Genomic DNA, 24,115 nt, shown 5'->3' with positions numbered 1-24,115 from the left:
CGAGTCCTCCGTGGTCTGGCCTTGCCCAGACTGGTGGGAAATGTCTCTGGTTTGTCTGAAGGCTGACACCTGCTCGCTACCTGGAATGTGTCTGACCCAGAGCGGGAATCCCCAGGCAGGACCAACCATCCCGGAGGACCACTTCTGTCTCCTCTCCCTTCAACTTCTAAAAAGCAGAGAATTCCCCTAACCTTTTAGAGGTTACAGAAACAATCCCAGCTTTTGTTCACATCCAGGGTAGGGCGTGTTCATCTGCCTGGCACAGGGTCCTTGAAGAAGCAAGTCTAGAAAAATGTGTCTCTACTGGGGCCGACAGGTGACCAAGAAAAAAGGAGCCTGGTGCGTGGAACATGAGCAGATCTCAGACTTCACTCCGCTGACACAGGATACATATGTTCAACTACCAAGAACCCCAGCATTACTGTCTTAATTTAAGTTTGCTGGGAGCACCTTCCCCTCCCCAGCCCCCATCCCGTCCTTCTTAGACCAACACCAAAACAGCCAGGCACGGATCCAGTCTCTTCTCTTAGGGAAGATGCCTTTTTTTTTTTTTTTAAGATTTTATTTATTTATTTGACAGACAGAGATCACGAGGAGGCAGAGAGGCAGGCAGAGAAAGAGAGGGAAGCAGGCTCCCTGCTGAGCACAGAGCCCGATGTGGGGGGGCTCGATCCCAGGACCCTGAGATCATGACCTGAGCTGAAGGCAAAGGCTTTAACCTACTGAGCCACCCAGGAACCCCAGAGGGATAAGATGCTTAATCTCGGCACCTGACAACATCCCTGGGCTGGAGCTCCTCTGAGCAGGGAACTATCTCCCACCCATCTCCATCTGACCCCCACAGAACCCAAGTCTTTCTCTTCCACAGAGTGTTTAATAAGTTTCTATATTTCAAGTGCCAGGCACTTGCCAAGCTTGGTCACGGGTGTTTTATGGACCCCATCTCATCGGAGCCTCACAATAACCTCCATGCAGTGGGTATTCAGTCCCGTCCCACAAATGAAAAACAGGCTCAGAACAATCAGGTTTCTTGCCCACACTCCTATATATACAAAGAGGTGGATTCAGGAGGGAAGTGATCATGTTTGCATCTTAGCCATTACTGTATCCCCACTACATACTTCAGACTGAGAGGCAAGAGGGTTGTGTCATCTATAAATGTGAAAACAGGTGCAACACTCCCCTCCCCCCAGAAGGGGGCTAGGGAGCCAAGCTCACTGATCTTGTATTACTTCCCCTTTACCCCAAAGACCCTATTTGAATTTTGTCTCATTGCAAAAGGTCTTACTGGGATTCGCGTTCTTCCCTCCTTCACTGCATCCTCTACCTACCCTATTCTCGGACCACTTCTGATTTTGTTCCCGTGGACAGTGAGGACAGGATATGCTCGGGGTAGGGGTGGGAAACGGGCATCTGTTGAAGACCCACTGATGCTCAGGACAGCATCAGATGTATTTCTATGTCTCCCTCCTCCATCTGCTTGGCTTGTTGTCAGTAGTCTCTTATTCAACCAAAGCAAATGAAATTCTAATTAAAGCCTGAAAGGGAAGCTGGTCTTTGCTCCCTTTAAAGTTTGCATTTCTAAAACAAAGTAAAACCAGTTGCCTCACAGATGTTGGCAATCTTAAGAACGCTGAACAGGAGGAGCACCTGGCTCCGTCGGGAGAGCATGCGACTCTGGATGGTGGGGCCATGAATTTGAGCCCCGTGCTGGGTGTAGATAGTACTTAAAAAAAAAAAAAAGATAGGGTTGCCTTGGTGGCTCAGTTGGTGGCGCATCTGCCTTCAGCTCAGGTCATGATCCCAGGGTCCTAAGATCAAGCCCCACATGATGCTCCCTGCTCAAGCCCTTTCTCTCCCTCTGTGATCTCTCTCACTCTCTCAAATAAATTAAAAATAAATAAATAAAATGAAAAGAAAGGAAAAAAAGATAGAAAAAAAGAAGTAGCTGTAAAAGCAGACTGTTTCTTACTAGTATGATAAAAATTAGGGTTTCTCTGTTGTCCAAAACCAAATCCCCACCCCCCCCCCCCAACAAAGAGGAAAGAAAGTACTTACCGCAGCATCTGCCTGATCGTCTTCCAGTCGAGTCCCTTTAGATCTGTTTGCTTGAGCAGTGTAACAAATTTACTCTCAATATTTGCACACAGGGGGTGAGGGAATGTCTACTGGAAGAATGAGGAGCCACTTTTATTGGATGACAGAACATTTGTGGCTCCCACATTTCAGCAGCTCTTTTCAACATTTTTTTTAAAGATTTATTTATTTGAGGGGCACCTGGGTGGCTCAGTTTGTTCAGCACCTGCCTTCGGTGCGGGTCATGATCCCAGGTCCTGGGATCGAGCCCCGTGTTGGGCTCCCTGCTCAGCAGAGTCTGCTTCTCTCTCTCTCTCTGCCCCTGCTCCCGACTCAAGCTCTCTCTCTCTAATAAATAAAATATAATTTTAAAAGATTTATTTATTTGAGAGAGCAGGGGAGGAGCAGAAGGAGAGAGAGAAACAGGCTCGCGCAGGGCTCGATCCCAGGAATGCCGTGATCACAACCTGAGCCAAAACCAAGAGTCAGACGCTCAAAGGACTGAGCCACTCAGGCGCCCTGCTTTTCAAATTTCTGAAAAGGTCCATTTGTTCTGACAGTTGACCATGAATATCCCTGTTCTGGACTCCACACAGGCAATATACAACTGCCTGCCTGAAGGCAAGGCAAATGCTCAAGGCAGCAGGTTTTCCGTGCAAGACCTACTGGCCGCCTTCGCCTCCTCTCCTTGGATAATCTCTCTCCTCAGAGGCAGAGCCCTCCGAAAGCTGTGCTAGGCACCCAGCTCCTCAGGAAACAGGAAAGATGATGCAGAATAAGGAACCACTGCAATCTTAAAACATTTTATTTGGTGCAGAAATGCTAAGGTACAAAAACAACATTTTGCAAATGTCAGCTGTGACCTACTGTCACCTATTTATAGTTATGTACAAATCAAAGAAGACATTGTTTTCAATGTAAAAATAGAGCACATTGTTACAGTCTGTCAGTGCTCACTATTCCTCCAAACCCTACCAAGGACAATCTTAAAGATGAAACCAAGACAATGACAAGAACCACCATGTTCATGTTCCACAGGCTTACCCCCTAGAACGTAGTAACAGGGAGCTTCTGTAGTTTAAAAAAAAAAAATAGTGAAAATAGAAATTACCTACTCTCTAAATGAACACATGTGGTTTTTACAAAAAGTTTTTGCTCTGTCCAGACTCACCATTCTTTTTCCTTGAGGAAAAAAACCCAAAACCTTTAAATAACAGTTACACGTTAGTGTGCCCCGGACGGTAATTTTTTTTGTCTAACAGATGGAGCAGGCAACTTTGTCCATATTGTGTACAATGCTTCTTTGCATCTTCTCGACTGAACTTTTATTTGGCATCAACATCAGATATGATCATAATCAGATTGCTTTTGTCAGACTTCTGATTGTGCAAAACACAGTGCTGAGTCATTTCAGAGTCATGGCTCCAGCCCTTCAGAACCCAGGAAAGCTCCTAGGGTTGTCTGCGGTCCCAGCAGAATTTCAGGGAGGAACCAAAGAATGGGAGGAGAGGTAACCAGCCAAAATTCCCAAGAGATCCTCCCTCACTCTCTTTGCAAATCAGCCCTTAGCAACTGCTCTCCATCTTGCCAGTGGTTGAAGTGAAGTCCAAACCATCTAATAATATTGTGAGTCATCAATTAGAGGTGATGTCTAGAGAGATGCGAAAATAGAATCTAAAACTGCAGGGAGGGGGAGCTGCCACTCAGAAGGTGAGAGCTTGTCTTGAAGCAGCTCAGGAATGGCATTAAACACATCAGGAATAAGCACCAAGTTGTCTGACCACAAGAAGGGTGGGGGGGATGTAACAGGCTCTTGCCGGGCGGGAAGGGTGGATGTGGCAACCAAGGAATCATCAAAATGAGTACAGGCAATATACCACTTTTTAAAAGTGCCATTACAGTTTTAAGTAGTAAGAGAATCCGGGTGCGCGAGGATTTCCCTGTAATCCCCATCCTGCCCTTGGCCTTCTCAAGGCACCAATGTGAGTAAGGCACCATGTTCTGTTTGCTCAACGCAACTGAGCGTGAAGCCGAGACACAGAACAGCAGTGAAAATGATCAAGCCCTTGCAAAACAAGAGCTATGAAGAATGGTTTAAGCAGGTGGGATTATTTACCACAGAAATAAAAACACCAAGGGGATGACTTCACTGGGGTTTTCAAATACACGGAAGGTAACCAGCTGTTCTTCTTCCGCGACATGCGGAACAAAAGAAGGCTGGTTTAAATTTCTGTAAGATGGACAAAGAACTATCTGATCAGTGGGGGAGGTTACTGAATTTCCCTCTCTGAAAATCCAGCATCCCATCCATAGCCATATGTCTGAAATAATTCAGGCTCAGACCCCGCTGACACCAGCACGGGGAAGACATGCTAGATAATCCAAACTTTCTCCCAGGTCCTAAACTCTGAAATTGGAAGCCAAGCTATTGGCTTACAGTCAGACTTCCTTTTGTTTATTTCCACCCCGAGCCTGGAAAAGGAGGTGACATAGAAAGGATGACCCAACACCCCATAAGGACTCCTAACTGATCTCTCAGTATCAGGAAAAGCTTTTCTCCGTGTACTGTTTCACATGTCCAAAACAGAGTCGATTCACAGATTGTTTCAAACAGAAGACAATGCCAATGGCCTGGCTCTAGTGGACACGTGGGGGTTCCTTGCCCCACCCCCTACAATGTCTGCTTTTCTCTTTAACTCTTGGCCAAAGCTCAGAATGGCACACCGTTTAAAAAATTATTAAGCCAAGAACTAAAACTATAAATATGTCCTTTAGGTTGTGGAATTCAAATGAAAATTGCTCCAAGTGTTAGGTTTTTTAAACTGGAGAACATAAATCTGATTTTTTTGTTTGTTTTTTTAAGATTTTTTTTAAGTAATCCTCTACACCCAACGTGGGGCTTGAACTTACAACCTCAAGATCAAGAGTTGTCTGCTGTACCAACTGAGCCAGCCAGGCACCCCTTTATAAATCTGATTTTGAAATTAGTAACTGGTTTGCCTTTCACTTAAGGCACCACAAAACAAAGAAATAATCAAAACATCGCAAATATATTCACAATCATATCAAACTTCTTTGGGGGAGCAAGGTGGGGGAAAATGGTCTAGCCATCAGCTGCATTTAGCAAGAGCATTTTCTGGTGATATCAGACATCTGTAATTACCATGAATGCTTTTCATTTCAAATCTTACGAGGCAAAGGGGCAAACTGGCAGCTAGTAGGCCAAATCAGGCCCACTCATGTGTTCTTTTGAGCTTGAATTGAAAAAGAAAAAAAAAAAAAAGATTTAGTTGCCAATACCATTTAAAAAATCATAATTTTTCATATAAAACCCAGACTGTCAGGGTGCCTGGTTGGCTCCATTGGGTTGAGCATCGGACTCTTGATATCAGCTCAGGTCTTGTTCTCAGGGTCATGAGTTCAAGCCCCTCGCTGGGCTCCACATTGGGCATGGAGACTACTTAAAAAAAAAAAAAAGAAGAAATCCATATTCTCAGCCTCTCTTGACAAATGGAAAAATCAGTAAACACTACATGGCCACAACTGCCTAGAAGAGCTGCCTTCCTGCAGGTGGGAAGTGCCTCCTGCAGGAAACACTTCTGTTTGGCACAGTCCTCACCATGCCCTATGGTCTCTCTGACACTGAGGAGGAGCTCATTGCCACTTATCACCGCACCTTGTTTATCATTACTCCTAGCCTGCTGCAGGGGCACCCCCTGAAGACATCCACTACATAAGAGCAACAGTCTTCACAAACAACAGAAAAGGCTAATAACCCTCACATGGGTATTGTCCACCTACATCTCTCCAATAAGGACACAAAGAATAATTCTCCCCTAAAAGAGCCAACTTTGTGCTGAGGCTACTGGGGATCGTAGGGTTTTCTTTAAGAGGAGCGTATATCATTTCTTCTCCAGGAACAAAATAGCTTTTGTTTCTTTTAAAAGATGCTCGGGGGGCACCTGGGTGGCTCAGTGGGTTAAAGCCTCTGTCTTCGGCTCAGGTCATGATCTCAGGGTCCTGGGATCGAGCCCTGCATCGGGCTCTCTGCTCAGCGGGGAGCCTGCTTCCCTTCCTCTCTCTCTGCCTGCCTCTCTGCCTACTTGTGATCTTTGTCAAATAAATAAAATCTTCTAAAAAAAAAAAAAGATGCTCGGGGTGGGGGGTGGGAGGTTGGGGGAACCAGGTGGTGGGTATTAGAGAGGGCACGGATTCCATGGAGCACTGGGTGTGGTGCAAAAACAATGAATACTGTTACGCTGAAAAGAAATTTAAAAAAAATGCTCAATTCTGAAAATCATCTAACTCCACATTTTTGGAGGGACTGTCTTCCTGTTTATTTGTGCTTAAGTCAGGGACTCTGAGATGAGGCGTTGGTTAAAAAAAAAGAAGACATTTGCAGCTATGAAGTAGCAAGACTGAACTCTGATGTGCCAACATACATGAACTTAAATTACTACACGTGGATTCCAATGTCATTGCTGTTAAAGACACTTTTCGAACTTGTGCTCTGGGACTGTCTTCAGTTATTACTAATGTGTCAACCAAAACCTGTCTCATGACTTTAAGGTCCCATCTCATTTTTGGTTCAAAATGCTATTACCTGGCTGGTCACCCAACATGAACACCTAGGCCTGGACCTGAGTGACTTCTGATTCTTTCTGGAGACCAGTGTGCCTCAAAGGCCCAGGATTTGGCCGTCTGTAGGACACTGCCCTTCCTGGGTGTCTGGCCTGGGTCTGCCTAGGTGGTTCTTTTTGCTTGGAGCCAACCTCTGGGAGAAGAGCTCACCTTTACCTGAGCTTCCAGCTCCCTGATCCCTCCCCCTCTGCAAAGCTGACTATATCCGATGCAAAGTCCTTTCTGAAGGGCACTGGTGAGTTAAGATCAACAACTAGCTCCCTACCTTCAACTACCTTCAAGACTTGCTTACCTGGTTCCTTGCATCTACCCCTGCTCTCCTGCCCAGAGGACACCAGCTAACTTAGTCAAACAAGCCTCTTAGTCTCCAGATCACGGCTTCTCATGGAGACCATCCCTATAGTCTAAGTCTTATAGCCCCAATTTCTGAAAGCCTGTGATTCAGCAGAACTTTTATCTGAATTCTATCTTACCATTTCCATTATCTGGGACAATGTCAAAGAATGCAGCCCTGCTTAAAACAGATGTTTTGCCTTAATCTGCAAAGCAACTGTTCTCATTCCCAGCAAGAGATGGAAAGGGTGAAGAAGAAGAAGAAGAAGAAGAAGAAGAAGAAGAAGAAGAAGAAGAAGAAGAAGAAGAAGTAGGAGGAGGAGAAAAAGAAAAATAAGAAGAAGTAGGAGGAGGAGAAGAAGAAGAGAAACTAATAAGGCAAAACCACGAAGTTGGGACATCTCAACTTAGTCTGACTTAGGCATTCATACTATGGTTTTGCTACTTGGTATGTTAGAATTTAATTGTGTTGAAACATAAGAAACATTAGTTCTTAAAAATAGGTGGTCCAAACCCTAAATCCAAACTAAAACTTTACCTGATTTTTGGTCTAGCACAGGTTTTTCCCCTTGCATCTTCAAAAGAAGTAAGTTCATTTAGCCATCTCTCTGCCCATGCTCATGGAGCTCCGTTGATGCTCCCACCACCCCCAGTCCTCCGTGCTGCTCTGGGGATCGCTTTTCTCAGAGATGCCTCATTTTATGTGCAAAGCTGAATATCCTAAAAGTAGCTCCTCATGGTTCCTTTGGAGCATGCACCATTTCTTGGCCTCAGTCTCTCTGATAATGTTCCAAAGTGAATTTTCATGTTCGCAAGTCCCCTTGCAGAACTTATCCCAACGGCAGAATGGCAGGACCGTCACGTGTGGGCATGAGCTCTGCACATGTCCCAGATTCCACAATGACATGGAACATCTCTTCTCCAACAAGATGCCTGGTTTTATGGGGGAGACAATTTTGCAGCTCACTTGTCTCCCCTTCAGAGCAGCTGCAGGAAACCTGATGCCGGAGGACAAGCACGTTTTTCTCCCAAGAAGCCGTCAGCTGCCTTTCCAGAACATGCAGTGCGGCATTTGCATCAAAAATACACACAAACCTCTTCTTTCCAGCAAGGCTGCAAACCTTTCCTTCCCCATCTGCCAAGCATGTGCTTGGATGGAAAAGTCATGCTCCGTTCCACCTCCTACCCCTCCTTGAGCTGTTCCTCAGTATCTCCCGTAATATGGATCCTATCTGCTAAAGGAGCGAAACCCAGGATCCCCTATGTGAGTGCTGAGTAAAAGCAGGGTGCCCAAATTCAACAGCACCCACGAAAAAGGTGGAGAAAGATGCTCACAACCCCTCAAGGGGAAAGGAGTTTCCACAGGGAAGACCAAGTCATCATGACGCACATACCTAATACACAAACAGGATTTGAACACCTGTTTTCTCTTTTGGAAACAAATTCTGTAGAAATATCATTCATAGAAACAGAACATTTACTTTTCCTTTTTAAAGCAAATTCTTTCCCCCTAAGCTCTAAATAGCTCTTTTGGTAGAAGAGAGCACAAGAGACCAATCTTTCGTCTGGTAAGTAGAACAGAAACACACAGTGACACATGATTCACAGGCTGGTTGTTGAGGGGAGTGGGGAGGTTGGGGATTATGTTAAGATTCAAGAATTCAATGATTTCAGGTCTCCTGTCTTCTTCAGATGCTATTAGCAGAGCACACTCATCTTCCTGACCGCTCCCTTCTTCGCACCTCCTTAAAATGAGACTTTATCATTAGTCAAAACCGGCTCGGCAAGGTGAGTGGCCGCAACCTGTATGCACAGCCGTATTTCAGTCGATCCTGATCCCTAATATTCCAGACACAGCTTTAGAACAGAAGTCCACTGAAGCATGAACTCCAGCTTCCAGTAAGACAGCCCAGTTGGGTATTTGTCTTTTAAAAATAAACTTCCAGGCAGCAACGTCTGAGATACTGCACAGCGAACAGAACCCAGGGAAACCTGGCAGGCAGATCTGCCCCCCCCCCCCGCCATGATGCCTCCTCACACCAACAGGTGGTCCTGTTCCCTGAGTTTTGATGCTTTCTGCACAATGACCAACCCAGGTCAGGAAATACTGTTGGAATGTTCAGCCTGACCGCACAGCCCCCACCTCAGCCAGCCATGCACCCACTAATACATAAAGACTCATTTTACGAAAGGGGATAGTAGACTCAGTTACCTTTCTGACCTTTGACTCGGAGCTCTTTTGGACACCCACAGCAGTGCAAATTCTACACTAAAACCATCATCTGAAACAACATGGTTCCCAGAAAGACTGGCACTTGATTTCTGTGGCTAGAATGATACGAAGAGTGCTTCTCCCACAAAGCATTTCAGTTCAAAGTAGCCAACGGCAAACAGGCAAAGTTTGCAGAAAGAAACAAAATCTGAGTGATCAGTGCAGGTATGTTCCTGCATCTCTGTGCCTGTTTCCTCCTTACCTCCCAGAACCGACTCTAATCCAAGGTCTGACCTAATGGGACAAGCTGCTGTCGGGCCTTATGGATATGACTTTCAGAGATACCCATATGGTTTGAGAAAATTGGAGACTTGGCCAAGATACCAGGTAGAGGGATGGGGCATGGAGAGCAAGTACTGGCCCAAATTTCACTCCAAATATCCTTGTCGGAGACCTCAGCTCCAAGTGGACTGCGCAACCAGAGAGAAGAGCTGGGGGACCAGAGAGAGGCAGCAGCTAAAGTGGCAATGCTTAGACTCTACTTCCATTTCGTTACAAAGGGGCGACCACGTGGAGTTCACCAGTGTAGCTGCAACAACCAGGGTCTGCTTTGCACGTCCCGGAGGCGAGGAGCTTGGAAGGAAAGGTAGGAGGGTCCTCCTCACCTAAGGAAAGAAGACAGTGGGGAGCCACACGTCATTGTACTTTACCGGGCCGGGGGCTCAGGCCAGGCTGTGGCTGAACCTGGGTTTGGACTACGGGCTTTACGAGTGAGGCAGGCCCCCCAACCAACTCAAGACTGAGCAGTCCCAAGCTATGGGCAGGTTCCCTTACTTGAGAGTCAAGGGCTTGCATGTAGGACTCCATGCACTGTAAGGGGTAACTCCAGAGGGCATCCTGCTGGCATTCCCTGGGGAGGCCGGGCTCTCCCACAGGGTCCTCCCACCGGGCCCTTTGCTGAGTCAGCTGTGGTGGACAGAACACTGTGCCCACCAACCCCAGGATCGTTAAAAGACGTGGCTTTGAACGCACTGGCACTGGTGAGGGGTGGCGAATACTGCAAAGCCCAACAAAGACAAAGTGCACAGACCCTCATCTGGTACACTTAGGGCAAGCTCTGTCTTGGTAGCCAGAGGCCTGTGGAGGTCAGGAAGGTGATACGATATACACACTGTATGTGGCATAACACTCCTGGCAGGAGCCGGGTAGCTCACCCTCACTGAGCCTCAGTATTCACTCACTGCTCGCACAAGTGAACATCCCCATTGCCTAGAAGAAACCGACACTATCCGTGGAGTCGTGCTACTGCCCATAAGCTTCATTGCCAACGCGTCTGCACCCAACTTAAAAAAACACTTGCATGGATTTGGGAATTAGGGACAAAGGCTATGGACTGCATGAGGAACCCGACCCCAAAGCACCCTCAGCTCCCCCCGCGCCTTACCCAGGCCGGAGGAGGACGACACGCTCTCTGTCAGCGAAGATGTTTCTGTCTGATCTGCCGAGAGTCCTTCCATTAGGGGTAGGGACAGCTCGGAGGAGGGCACCGATGAGTCGTAGATGCCCGAGTCCCGAGGCATGTCCGAGGGGCTGGAGGCTTTCCCGGCGTGCAGCAGGGGCCGCAGGACCGAGCTGCCCCTTGGCCCGGGCCCAGCCTCTGCGTCTTGGTCCAGGCCCAAGTGCAGGCCCTCCGAGGGTGAGTTGGCCAGTGCCCCGGCGACCGCAGCCTCCGCCTTGAGGCAGAAATCACCGTCGGGCTCTGGTTTGCACATGACATCATTTAACACCAAGCCCGAGTCAAACTTCTCCAGCACCGGCTCTCGGGAGTGAAGTGGGGGAGGCCGGAGAGGGACGAACTGCTTCTCAAACCAGTCGGGCTCCTCGTCGATAAACTGGTGCATGTTGCAAATGGCGACGTAAAGGGACCGGCCTGACTTGCTGCGAAAGTAGTTCCTTCTGCTCACCTGTCCCAGGTACTGCCCAGGCTCCAGGAGGAGGCCCTGGTCTCTGGAGTGCAGGTGGGAACAGAGCTGGGGAAGGTTGTCCATGAGCTTGTACTTGGTGCTCAGGTCCAGGACGCCGGGAACATCGCCCTCGCAGGAATAATCGAAGTACACGGCGATGAACTTGCTGAGCTGGGCGGCGGAGCTCTGCTTGGCCTGGCGGAGCTTCTCCGCGATGGCTGCCACCGCCACCAGGAAGAGCTCCCCTTTCCCCGGGCCGCGGGCGCTGCCTTTGTGCTTGTAGTTCTTCTTGTCCACGAAGTACTTCATGCCTTTGGAACACACCACGATGATGAACTGGGACTCGTGGATCTTCTGGATGACCCATTCTCTCTGCCCTTCTCGGCCGAGGCTGAAGTCCTCCCACAGGTCCAGAGCCACCTGGAATGAGAACAGGGACCTCACTCACCTACACAGCCTGGGGCGTCGGGCCACAAAAACAAGAGGGTTAGGAGAAGGTCCCCTCCTATGTCCTTTAAGCGTCATCAGCACTGCTGCCTGCGGGCTCAGGGATGCGGGATCTGGGAACAGCTAGCGTTCTGTGGGGGACAGTGACATGCCAGGCCCTCTGCATTGGGGGCTTGTTTCAGCCTAAAGTGGGGGCTGTTACCACTCTCCCCCTACGAGGGAAAAAAATGGAGGGAACAGAGCTTCTGGCAACCTGCCCAAGTCACATATCCCGAGTGAGGCCCTCAAGGGGGCTCTGAGTGTGCCAGTGAGCCCCTTGAATGGGAGGCCTGGGGCCGGTCTCTGTGATGAGTGCAGCAGACACTTTGTCCCGAAGACAAAGCTAGAAGGTGATGGTGGATAGGTCTGGATGAGGGACCCCAAAGCAGGCAGGAAATTCAGCTCAGGTCTGGATGTCAGAGTGGCCTGCCGTGCTAGCTGACTCACATCCACAGAATGTGATGGACAGAGAAGACCTCCTTGGCCCCTCTCACAGCCCCAGGGTCAGCCATGCTGTTTACCAGTCCATCAACGACCAGGGGCGGGTGGTGGACTGCAGTAACATAGCCATTGCAGGTAGATCACTTGTGAGTGACTGGCACTTCCCACCGTGATGTCACAGCAGTCTGGGGGGGTAGGCCATATAAGGCCTTTAATCCCAAGGAGGTTCTGGGAGGGAGCTGGGGGTGGGGGCACCCACAAAGCAAAGAAAATGGGGCATGCATGTGCCCCTCAGAGGACTTCACCTTCTCAGACCATTTTCATCTGATTCTGCTGAAACGTCTCTTGGCAGTTTAATTGCCTCTTTCCTTCTGTAGTCCAGAAACGAATTCTCAGTGGCTATGCCTGAACAGGAGCCACAGTCTCTTATGGGGAAGGGGGTTCTGAAATGACTTTGTCTTCCTCTTTGGCAGTCCCCAAGATCCACCCACTTGCTGAAAATAATCCTGAACTGACTTAATTAATTAATTGCCTTAACTCTCACTAGCATTATACATTCTAAAAGCTAACTGGGGGGGGGGGGCACCTGGGTGGCTCAGTGGGTTAAAGCCTCTGCCTTCGGCTCAGGTCATGATCCCAGGGTCCTGGGATCGAGCCCCACATCGGGCTCTCTGCTCAGCAGGGAGCTTGCTTCCCTTCCTCTCTCTCTGCCTGCCTCTCTGTCTACTTGTGATCTCTGTCTGTCAAATAAATAAATAAAATCTTTAAAAAAATAAATAAAAGCTAACTGGGAGTATATACCAAGCATTTTTAAAATGTTATCATCTTTGACCCAGCCATTCCATTTCCAGGCTTCCAGCTCTGGAAAGTCATCAGAAATGAGGTAAAACTGAACTAGTGAGCTCTTTAGCAATAGGAAATAACTCAATTATAGTGAAATGATATTATGGATCACTATTTAAAATTGGCTCTTGGGACTCCTGGGTGGCTCAGTGGGTTAAAGTCTCTGCCTTCGGCTCAGGTCATGGTGCCAGGGTCCTGGGATTAAGTCCCGCATCAGGCTCTCTGCTCAGTGGGGAGCCTGCTTCCCTTCCTCTGTCTCTCTGCCTGCCTCTGCCCACTTGTGATCTCTGTCAAATACATAAATAAAAATCTTAAAAAAAAAAATAAAATTGGCTCTTTAAAATTAAATGGTGCAGCCACTCTGGAAAGCAGTATGGAGCTTCCTCAGAAAGTTAAAAACAGAACTATCCTACAATCCGTAATTGCACTACTAGGTTATTTACCCAAAGAATACAAAAACACACATCGGAAGGAATATACACACCCTGGTGTTTATAGCAGCATTATCAACAATAGCCAAATTATGGGAAGAGCCAAGATGTCCACTGACTGATGCAGGGATAAAGATGTGGTGTGTGTATAGCTACAATGGAATATTATTCAGCTCTAAAAAAGAATGAAATCTTGCCATTTGCAATGACGTGGATAGACCTAGAGAGTACTGTGCTAGGCAAAGTAAGTCAGTCAGAGAAAGACAAATACCATACGGCTTCACTCATGTGTGGAATTTAAGAAACAAAAACCATCCTAAAGGGATAAAAGGAAGAGGCAAACCAAGAAACAGACTCTTAACTCAAGAGAACCAACTGATGGTTACCAGAGGGGAGGTGGATGGCGGAGGAGTGAAATAGGTGATGGGGATTAAGGAGGGCACTGGTCAAGATGAGCACTGGGTGTTGTATAGAAGGGATCAATCACTATAGTGTACACCTGAAACTACTATTACGCTGTATATTAACTGACGGGTTTTATTTTTTATTTTTTTAAAGATTTTATTTATTTATTTGACAGAGAGACATCACAAGTACACTGAGAGGCAGGCAGAGAGAGAGAGAAGGAAGCAGGCTCCCTGCTGAGCAGAGAGCCCAATGCGGGACTCGATCCCAGGACCCTGAGATCATGACCTAAGCCGAAGGCAGTGGCTTAACCCACTGAGCCACCCAGGTGCCCAACTGATGGGTTTTAAATAAAAACTTTAAATAATAAAATAAAATTGCAGTTTATGTAGAACTTCCAATAGTGTAAAGAATTATTAAATGAAAAGACAGAAAAATCATTCTAATACCCCCCCATATGCAAAACCATATGCATGAGTTCATCTATGTAGAAAAAACTGGAAAGGAAATACACCAAATATTAACTGTGGATCCTCTTCCTCCAGGGTGAGATTACAGGTCATTTTTTCCAGTTTCCAAAATTTCTACAGTAAGTACTACTACACTCACAATTGGAAGAAGTGTTCCCCACCCCGGAGGCTAGTTAATTACAAAGCAGAGCACATGGGTCTTTTGAAGACCTTGTGGCACCAGCCAGAGGTTCCAATTGGTTGTTCAGTACCGGCTGGGGGTCCGCCCATGTCAGCCTTGTAAATAGGCATTATGGACACTAGGGGGCAGCCTTGGCACATGGAGAGACTGAGAAACCCACCAGCAGGCAGTATCAAAGCACCAGTAACTTTAATTACACAGCCATTGTACAGTTCTTGCATTGGTAAGAAATAGGGTGTGCCTTCCTTGAGAGCTTCAAACTTCACTCTAAAATTAGCCCTATGACATAGAAAAGCTACATATTCATAGTTTAACTCGAGAACAGGCAAGAAACTGAGGCAGACCATTTGAGTCCTTGATACATTATTGTTTTCCTTTCTTAGCAAAACTCCTCCAAAGTATTGTCTAAATCCCCTGCTTGATCTTCCAACCTCTTTCTGACCGGTCAAGGCTCACCAAGATGTCTTGAGTGACCACCTTCCCCCACTCCTTTTGCGTGTTCCCAGGGCATGGGCCATACCCCTCCAGACAACCGCACGGTCTTCTTTTTTTTTTTTTTAAGATTTTATTTATTTATTTATTTGACAGAGAGAAATCACAAGTAGACGGAGAGGCAGGCAGAGAGAGAGAGAGAGGGAAGCAGGCTCCCTGCTGAGCAGAGAGCCCGATGCGGAACTCGATCTCAGGACTCTGAGATCATGACCTGAGCCCAAGGCAGTGGCTTAACCCACTGAGCCACCCAGGTGTCCCAACCGCACGGTCTTCTTGATGTTTATCAAACTTCCTGCCAGGTAGGTGCCTCAAGAGGCCTCTAAGAAGGGTTAGGACTAAGGATTCGGGAACATTTCGTGCTGGTGATGGGCACGACAGACTGAAGGAGGAGTGTGAGGCTGACCCCAATTTGGAAGGGGGCTAGGCACTGGGGGAGGGCAGGTGTTGCCCAAGGAAGCCAGGAGGGAGGGAGCGAGCGTGGAGAACACAGGGAGCACATGTCCTTCCTCAGGGGGAAGAGAAGAGACTTCTGATTCCTCACCTCACAGCCACAGAAGTCCTGGAGGAAGTAGGCAAAACACCGGACAACGTTCATGTGGTTCTGGCCATCTTTGCTGGAATAGCAGAGGAAGACCTTGGGCCGTGGCCGGAGCCTCTCCCTGGGGAGCACCGTGGTGTACGAGGACGACTCAGAACTCTCTTCATCTAAATGTGAATATATATTTTCTAAATTGGAAAAGAAGATAGGGTTGATGCCTACAAGCAATGCTTTGTCCTGTGCCCTAAGACTCAGGGACCTAATGCCATCTTCAAGAAACAATAGTTGATACTCCCAGTCCCCAGTCCCTGGGTTCCCTACTGGAAACAGGACAGCTAATCTCTCCAGTGGAGCAACAAATGGCCAAAATGGGTTGTTCACCTGAAAATGAGCTTGGGTAAGCCGAGAAAACTATCGGGACCACTCTGGTCAGTGGAGAGCACCCAGAAGCAGATCTTGCAATCAAGTGTACCTACCAGCCCAATTAAGGACTAACAGAGCTGACCTTCTTTTAAAAAAAAAAGGCAAAACCAAAAGAAAACCCCTTTATTGAGGTATAACCTACAAAGGTAAAGTGCATAAATCTTAAGAGTTGTCTCGGTAAGCTTTAATCTAAGTATATATCATCACTCAGATTAAGATAGAAAACATTTCCAAGCTCCCTAAAAAGTTCACGCCCAACACCTGCCTCTCCTGTAGCTCATACTTTCAGGCTTCGTTTATGTTCTTGAATTTACTACCCTAAGTTTGGGAACAGAATTATGGCTTCATGTTCATAGCTCCTGCGGTTAAAAAGTCAAGTATCTTAATGCTAGGAACTACAGGACCCACATGGCTTCCCAGATACCCATTTGGTTGGGGGGCACAGTGGGGTGTTGGCCCAAGGACTCCCAGGGTCCCCCCTGTTAGCTGATGTCCTGCCCACCTGGGGGGAACACACCACGCAAAGAGATACCTTGTTGTTTCTTGCGGCACATCACGGTGAAGAGGGTCGCAAATGCCGAGATGACAACCAAAGGCACAGTGATGGCAACAGCCCTGATGGGCCCAGCCCATGGGGAGTGTGCTGGGAAATGTCAAAGACAAGGCTTGAAACTTAAGCAGCACAAATTCAAAGAGAATTTTTTTTCTCCCTTATTTTGTGTTTTTTTTTCTAAATATTTTATTTATTTATTTGACAGACAGAGATCACAAGTAGGCAGAGAGGCAGACAGAGAGGAGGAAGCAGGCTCCCCACTGAGCAGAGAGCCGGATGCGGGGCTTAATCCTAGGACCCTGGGATCATGACCAGAGCCGAAGGCAGAGGCTTTAACCCACTGAGCCACCCAGGCGCCCCCCTTATTTTGTTTTTAAAGAGTTTATTCTTAAGGAATCTCTACATCCAATGTGGGGCTTGAACTCACAACGCCAAGATCAAGTGTCCCACACTCTACTGACTGAGCCAGTCAGGCACCCCTCTTTTCCTCTTTTTAAACATAAGCAGTGTAACAGGTTCTGGGAGCCCTGACCACTTTCTCTAGTTAGTACTGGTCTGGTGTTTATAAAAGGATTCCTTTTAAAGAATATGTAAAATATTATTCAACAGAGTCACTCGGACAGTAAATACTTGTGAGAATCTTGCCCTGGGAAACCTCACCTCCCACCACTTTTCTTCCAAGGACAAGTGACTATTTGGTCCCAGCTACACATAGACACACACCCACACATACACACCAACCACACTGGCCTCCGTCTTCCAGGCATCGACATTAGGATGGAAGGAAAGTTGTTTTGATGGAATATTTTTATTTATTAATTTATTTTTGGAAGAGTGAGGTGGGTAGGGAGAGAGGGAGAAAGAGAATCTTAAGTAGAATCCTTACTCTCAGCACGGACCCTGACACAGGGCTCGATCTCACGACCCTAAGATCGTGACTGGAGCCAAAGTCAAGACTCAGTCACTCAACCAACCAAGCCACCCAGGTACCCCTGAGGGGACATCTTTTAAAAGAGAGGAACTCGGTTGCCTGGGTGGCTCAGTGGGTTAAGCCTCTGCCTTCAGCTCAGGTCATGATCTCGGGGTCCAGGGGATCGAGTGACGCGTCAGGCTCCCTGCAGGGAGCCTGCTTCCCCCTCTCTCTCTGCCTGTTTCTCTGCCTACTTGTGATCTGTCTCTGTCAAACAAATAAATAAAATCTTTAAAAAAAAAAAAAAAAGAGAGAGAAGAACTCAAATGCTGTGTTTTGATTTTCTAAACCATGAAGTACAGAAAGTATCAAATAGCATGGTCTACTGTATTCCAGAGCCAACATTTCACGCAAAAAAAAAAAAAAAAAAAATCATACCTGGCTTTAAGGCATAATGCATCACTTTCCTTGTTGTATTAGTATCATCCACCAGCTGCAAAACAGAGGATGTTGTATCATTATTTTTTTGAAGCAATAACATCTCAACAGATTTCATTCACTTTTCCATCCGTGGACAGTGTGGGGGCAGGAGGACGGCGAGCGGATGCCTAGGCTCGTTTACGAGCTGAGAGACTAGACATTAGATCAGATAAATCCCCGCGTTACCAACTCAACACTCTCAACCTCATCACCTTCCGTGAATCAAACGTTGTTCATTCACTGGTGAGCTCAGCTAGTGAGTTCCACGTTCTAACAATCCTCCATTATAATGGCATCCTGTCGCTCATTTTACTGGGCCGCCATTGATGCTTTCGGCGGGTGTGTCTGTTCAAAACCACAGACTACTACCGAGTCCTACAACATGTGTGTCTCCCCAAACGTTAAGACGTGTTCACCGTCTCTAAATAGCAGGGCTGTGAACAAAGTTTTCATTTCCTTTTCTATTTTTCTTGTATTCCTATTTTTGGGGTATGTTTGATACTGGAAAAGGAATCTAAAATAAAAGAGGAAAAATACTATCATTTGCTTGCTTTTTTCAGTGGTATTTTATTTATTTATCTATCTATTTATTTATTTATTTATTATTAAGGATTTTATTTATTTATTTGACAGAGAGAGATCACAAGTAGATGGAGAGGCAGGCAGAGAGAGAGAGAGAGGGAAGCAGGCTCCCCGCCGAGCAGAGAGCCCGATGCGGGACTCGATCCCAGGACCCTGAGATCATGACCTGAGCCGAAGGCAGTGGCTTAACCCACTGAGCCACACAGGCGCCCTTTTCAGTGGTATTTTAGAACTTCATGTATACGGATATTGAAAATGTCAGCAGAAACCTAGAGAAGTATAGGCAGATATAATGGGCAGAACGTTTCCTTTCTGTTTAACTAACAGTTTTGAGGGACACCTGCGTGGCTCAGTCGGTTAAATGCCTGCCTTTGGCTCAGGCCATGATCCCAGGGTCCTGGGATCAAGTCCCAAGTCAGGCTCTTTGCTCAGTGGGGAGCCTGCATTGCCCTATGACTGCCTCTCTCTCTCTTGCTGACATATAAATAAGTAAAATTTTAAAATAAAATAAAAATAAAAGTTTTTAAATCTAAATTTTAAAAAAAGATATTTTTGTAGCCGGGGCCCAGAGCAGGTTGCCGCAGTAGGTAACACAATGGCCTACTAATAAATATTTTGTAATATAACTACTGGAGAAAGAAATAGTACAAGGACCCTCAGACCATCCCTCTGTACCCTGAAAGCAGAAAATAGATCTCCCATATGACAAAGACCCTCACTTCCCTGTAAAGTAAAAATGACATCCTTAATTTTCTGAGATAGGGACTTTAAAGTCGAGAGAACTGTAGAAACAAACCTTGTTACTTCTTTGTCTAATTTATTAACTCAGCCTAAATTCCACTTAGAACCCTTTCCTAATTAAAGCTCCCAAACATCTATTTTCTTTATCCTGTCAATTCTTCACAAATTTATTATCTCTTTGTCCAAAAAGCATAACAACTGTGCCTGCCTTTGTCATTTCCTTGGGTTTCAATTTCATTTTGGGGCCTCTGTGCGCACTGAGTAAGACCCTGGTTTTTTTCTCCCCTTAATCTGTCTCACGTCAATTTAATTCCTAAACCAGCCGGAAGAACCCAGGGAGGAAAGAAGGAATTTCTTCCTCTCCTACAAAGGAATACTGTATAGAAATTCTAAATCATGATTATGTGGACTATATGGTTTCATAAGAATATTTATATGAACTATTTTAAATGCTGAAAGAGAAACATCAAAGACTGAATACGTATAAACTTTCTAAAAAGCATGTTGAGGACTATGTAAAAATACAACTATGCATTACTTTCAATGGCTTGAAATTTTGGTGTTGTAAACAGTCGGAATTCTTCATGAACTAGATTCACTCTGTAGCATTAGTAATAGGACTTTCTTGAATTATACGTACCTCAATTATATAATCCCCAGGAGAAACGTTTTGAAGGAGGCAGCTGGTTGTCTCTGTATTTTGCTCCTGCAAAGCAACAACACCAACCCTTTAAAAACTCACTTCTTAGGGGCGCCTGGGTGGCTCAGTGGATTAAGTCTCTGCCTTTGGCTCAGGTCATGGTCTCGGGATCCTGGGATCGAGCCCCGCATGGGGCTCTCTGCTCAGCGGGAGCCTGTTTCCCCTTCTCTCTCTCTGCCTGCTTCTCTGCCTACTTGTGATTTCTGTCTGTCAAATAAATAAATAAAATCTTAAAAAAAAAAAAAACAAAAAAACTCACTTCTTAGATGAGGGTCATCCGGACCTCTCTTTTCTCCCAGAGCTGAAGGACACTTGCCACCTGTCTTGACCATGTTCAGAATAGATTAATTAGATCAGTAAGCAACCCTGTTTAACTGCTACACAGGATTTGACCTTCACTCTGATAGGAAAGCCCAGGAGAGCGCAGGACCCCTGTCATAGTCTGTACTTAGTGAGGCCCTCAGCAGGACTATTTCATTTGCAGACAAGGAACCTAGTTAGAATACCCTTTACTTATTGAAAGGGTGAGGAAAGAAATTACCTGCCCATGTTTGTGCATATTTTACACGCTGTAATTTCGACGGGAGGTCAAGGACAGAAGTGAGAGCCCACAGGAAAGCAAAACTCAACAGGACAGAAGCACATCTAGGAAGGTGCTAGGTTCTGCTACCATGACCAAAAACCTCTCTTGGTGCTTACTAGAGGCCGGTCCTGTGGTCTTCCACAAGACATTTGCCCCTCTTGCTGACAGCCCTCAGTTTAAGAACTTGGTTGTTGAGTTTCTACTTAACTTTGGTCTATGTGTACAATCAGTAAGCCCCTGAAAGCTTAGTGCCTTGGCTCCAAGATGTGATTTTCTACTGACTAGCTGTGTGACTTTGAGCAAGCCAGATGACCTCACGGAGCCTTGGGTTGCCCATCTGTAGAGTGGGGTGACAGCAGCCTCTGTTGCATAGAGTTGTAAGGATTCAATCAGCATAAAACATGGTGACTGGCACACAGTGAGCACCCAATTAATATTTAAAATAGAGCAGAATGGGGGCGCCTGGGTGGCTCAGTTGGTTGGGCGACTGCCTTTGGCTCAGGTCACAATCCCAGAGTCCCGAGATCAAGTCCTGAGTCGGGCTCCCAGCTCCATGGGGAGTCTGCTTCTCCCTCTGACCTTCTCCCTCTCATGCTCTCTCTCACTCTCTCTCTCAAATAAATAAGTAAAACCTTTTAAAAATAAAATACAGCAGAATGAACTAGAAATACTTAATTCTTTTGGTTCCTTGGTAATACCTTTCCCAGGTTTCATCCCCCGTAGGATAGCAGGTGTGTAGATAACTAGAGAGTGAGGGTTGTCCATGAGACCTAACATTCTGGATTATCTACCAATTGCTGAGATAAAGCCTCATATTCACATTGAACCATCCAAATTCCAGGGGCACAAGGGTCACATTAAAACATATATTGGGGCACCTAGGTGGCTCAGTCAGTTAAGCATCTGCCTTCGGCTCCAGTCATGATCTCGGGGTCCTGAGATCAAGCCCTGCATCAGTCTCTCTGCTCAGCAGGGAGTCTGCTTCTCCCTCTCCCTCTGTGCTCTCTCTCTTTCTCAAATAAATAAAATCTTTTAAAAAATAAAGAGAATAAAAATAAAACCAATGAGAGAGAGCATGACAGGGGGGAGTCCGATGAAGGACTAGATTATGGGACTCCAAGGTCATGACCTGAGCTGAAGGCAGTGGCTTAACCAACTGAGCCAGCCAGGCACCCAAAAAAATAAAATCTTTTAAAAATAAATAAATAAATAATGCAGTGTTCCTGAATGTACGTACAGCAGCAGCTCACCTGTTTACAGGTCTTTCTCCTGAAAGGCCCTTCATGCTTGAGCTTATAGTGAAGATAGAAGAAACGGAAGCCAAAGGTGTGTGGCGCGGGATCAAAGGACACCTGCATGTCCAAACCATGCTGAGTGATGTTCAGGTTCCGAGGCTTCCAGACTGGGAGGAGGAAGGACCAGAGTGAGCACCCAGGGCCCCCCCCAACACCGCCTTGCGGGCAGGACCTGACGGATGGGACCAGCTCTACTTACACGGCTTACAGGCCAGGTTGTCCGGCTGCAGCAACAGGTCGCAGGCTATGAAGAAAGACGCAAAGTTTTAGTTTCCACACAGTTTGACATTTTCTTCATCCTCTTGGATGACGAAATAAAATACATATGATAAAATAAAAATGTTGGACGTTCAATAAAACACAAATACACGGTGCTGGGTAGTGTGGGGAAAAGTATAAGATATGCCAATTCAGCAATGATTTTCAGTACAGTGTAGTTATAGCTCATGAAAATTTAAATCAGACAACATAAAAATATGAATGCGCTTCATTTTATGCCAAATAAATGTAAACAGTGTCAAGTCACCTAGACTCTTGAAGCTTGTCAAGCATGACAGAGTTTCAAGGTCAGCAGCCAAGGGCAGGAGGACTGTGTTCAGGCTGCTGCCACAGACTCTGGTTTAGCTGTGAACAGAAATAAAGCCAGCCCCTGCTCCTCTGTCCAGGGATTTAGGCACAACAGAACTCTGGAGTGATGCTGGTAACTGTCCTGGATGGCTGTGACCTTCGCTAGCAAATGTTCTGATGGAGTCTAAAAATGGCATCGAGACATCTACCAGGTAGTAGCACCAAACCAACAGGGCTTGGAAGCAGGGCTTAACTGTGACACTAAGGGGCACCTGGGTGGCTCAGTGGGTTAAGCCTCTGCCTTCGGCTCAGGTCATGATCCCAGGGTCCTGGGATTGAGCCCCACATCGGGCTCTCTGCTCTGCAGGGAGCCTGCTTCCCTTCCTCTCTCTCTGCCTGCCTCTCTGTCTACTTGTGATCTCTGTCAGATAAATAAAGAAAAAATCTTAAAAAAAAAAAATGTGACACTAAAACAGTAAGAGAGGCCCAAGAGCTGGTCCAGGATGCCATGCTGCTCACCCAGGGAGAACCCCCCGGCAAATGGCCACACAACGCCAAGAAAAGCAAGGCAGCCTCCACAGATCCCAGGGCACCGAAACGGTGATATAATTCCATCTTCTGCCTCCGCCTCACCTCCAAATAGACATGTTGATTCCGACGGGAAAAATTAACCTTAAACTGTGTTAATTCTGATCAAAGTGAGCTTTTCATAAATGCATCCGAATCCTCTAATTGGTTATATATGCCAGGCATTGAGATGTAGCATGCACATAGTCTTTGCCCTATGGAATCCTATTTTAATTCAGAAAATGAGACCAGGTGCTATAAAATAACTTCGCTGCACAGAAACTATAGTTAATAAAGAAGGAAGGAAGGAAGGAAGGAAGGAAGGAAGGAAGGAAGGAAGGAAGGAAGGCAGGCAAAAAGACAACCACCAGAGTATGAGTTCCGAAGCTGAGAACAGAACAACCTCGCGTGGGAGGACGCAGGAAGGGCTGTCGCACCGGACTGCCCGCGGGCCATCGGACCGCCAGACAAGAAAGCCCAACCAGGAAGGCACGAGGGAACAGCGGCAGGTTTCGGGAGGCCTGGGTACCGAATCTGAAAGCGGAGATTCAGGTTGAGGAAAGACAGGCCACAGCACGGGCGGAACAGACAGCAAAGGGAAGGCGGCACAGCTGGCTGCCGAGTGTGGACCCACAGTCAGACTTCTGGGTTCGAATCCCAGCCCCGGCCAGAGGCTCTTTAACGTCTGGGGGTGTAACTCCACATCTAATAAGTGGAGAGGGGAGGATTAAATTCTCTGAAGGGTCGGGATGGGGGTAAACGGAGTCAGTATTTAGAAAGGATTTAGAGGGGCGCCTGGGTGGTTCAGTGGGTTAGAGCCTCTGCCTTGGGCTCGGGTCATGATCCCAGGGTCCTGGGATCGAAGCCCGCATCTGGCTCTCTGCTCAGCAGGGAGCCTGCTTCCTCCTCTCTCTCTCTGCCTACTTGTGATCTCGTCTGTCAAATAAATAAATAAAAATCTTTAAAAAAAGAAAAAAAGAAAGCATTTAGAACTGGGCCTGATACATAGATGTTAAACAAACTTTCTAGAAAGAGGCAATCTCAGGGTTACTGATTTGACTGTCTTAATGTAATCCTGAAAACAGACAATCACAGAAGCCATTTTCCTGATAACAGGTAAAAAAAAAGATGGAATTATTTCATGCTCTACCCTTCATCTCCAAAATCAACTGCTACTTTTTTGTCCCCCCCCCAAATGGTT

At 46.6% G+C, this 24,115-nt stretch overlaps 1 protein-coding gene across 2 annotated transcripts in view; it reads right to left on the bottom strand.

Moving 5' to 3' along the window:
* Positions 1–2,863: 2,863 nt before the first annotated feature.
* IL17RD (interleukin 17 receptor D) overlaps positions 2,864–24,115 on the bottom strand; it is a 73,736-nt gene continuing 52,484 nt past the window's right edge. Inside the window, exons 6-13 of one of the 2 annotated variants that reach the window (XM_082739120.1) lie at positions 21,980–22,024; positions 21,736–21,887; positions 19,843–19,908; positions 17,838–17,892; positions 16,469–16,579; positions 15,517–15,701; positions 10,707–11,646; positions 2,864–9,927 (exon numbers count right to left, since the gene is read on the bottom strand). In XM_082739120.1, the coding sequence (XP_082595246.1) occupies positions 9,815–9,927; positions 10,707–11,646; positions 15,517–15,701; positions 16,469–16,579; positions 17,838–17,892; positions 19,843–19,908; positions 21,736–21,887; positions 21,980–22,024 (1,667 nt within the window). In that variant the 3' untranslated portion in view covers positions 2,864–9,814. The remainder of the gene's footprint in view (positions 9,928–10,706; positions 11,647–15,516; positions 15,702–16,468; positions 16,580–17,837; positions 17,893–19,842; positions 19,909–21,735; positions 21,888–21,979; positions 22,025–24,115) is intronic. The other variant, XM_082739121.1, reaches the window with a different exon arrangement.

Source organism: Mustela nivalis (assembly GCF_964662115.1).
Source record: "Mustela nivalis genome assembly, chromosome: 1".
Taxonomy (NCBI): Eukaryota; Metazoa; Chordata; class Mammalia; order Carnivora; family Mustelidae; genus Mustela; species Mustela nivalis.
The sequence above is the reverse complement of the archived record's forward strand: the minus strand, read 5'-3'. Positions and strand labels throughout refer to the sequence as shown.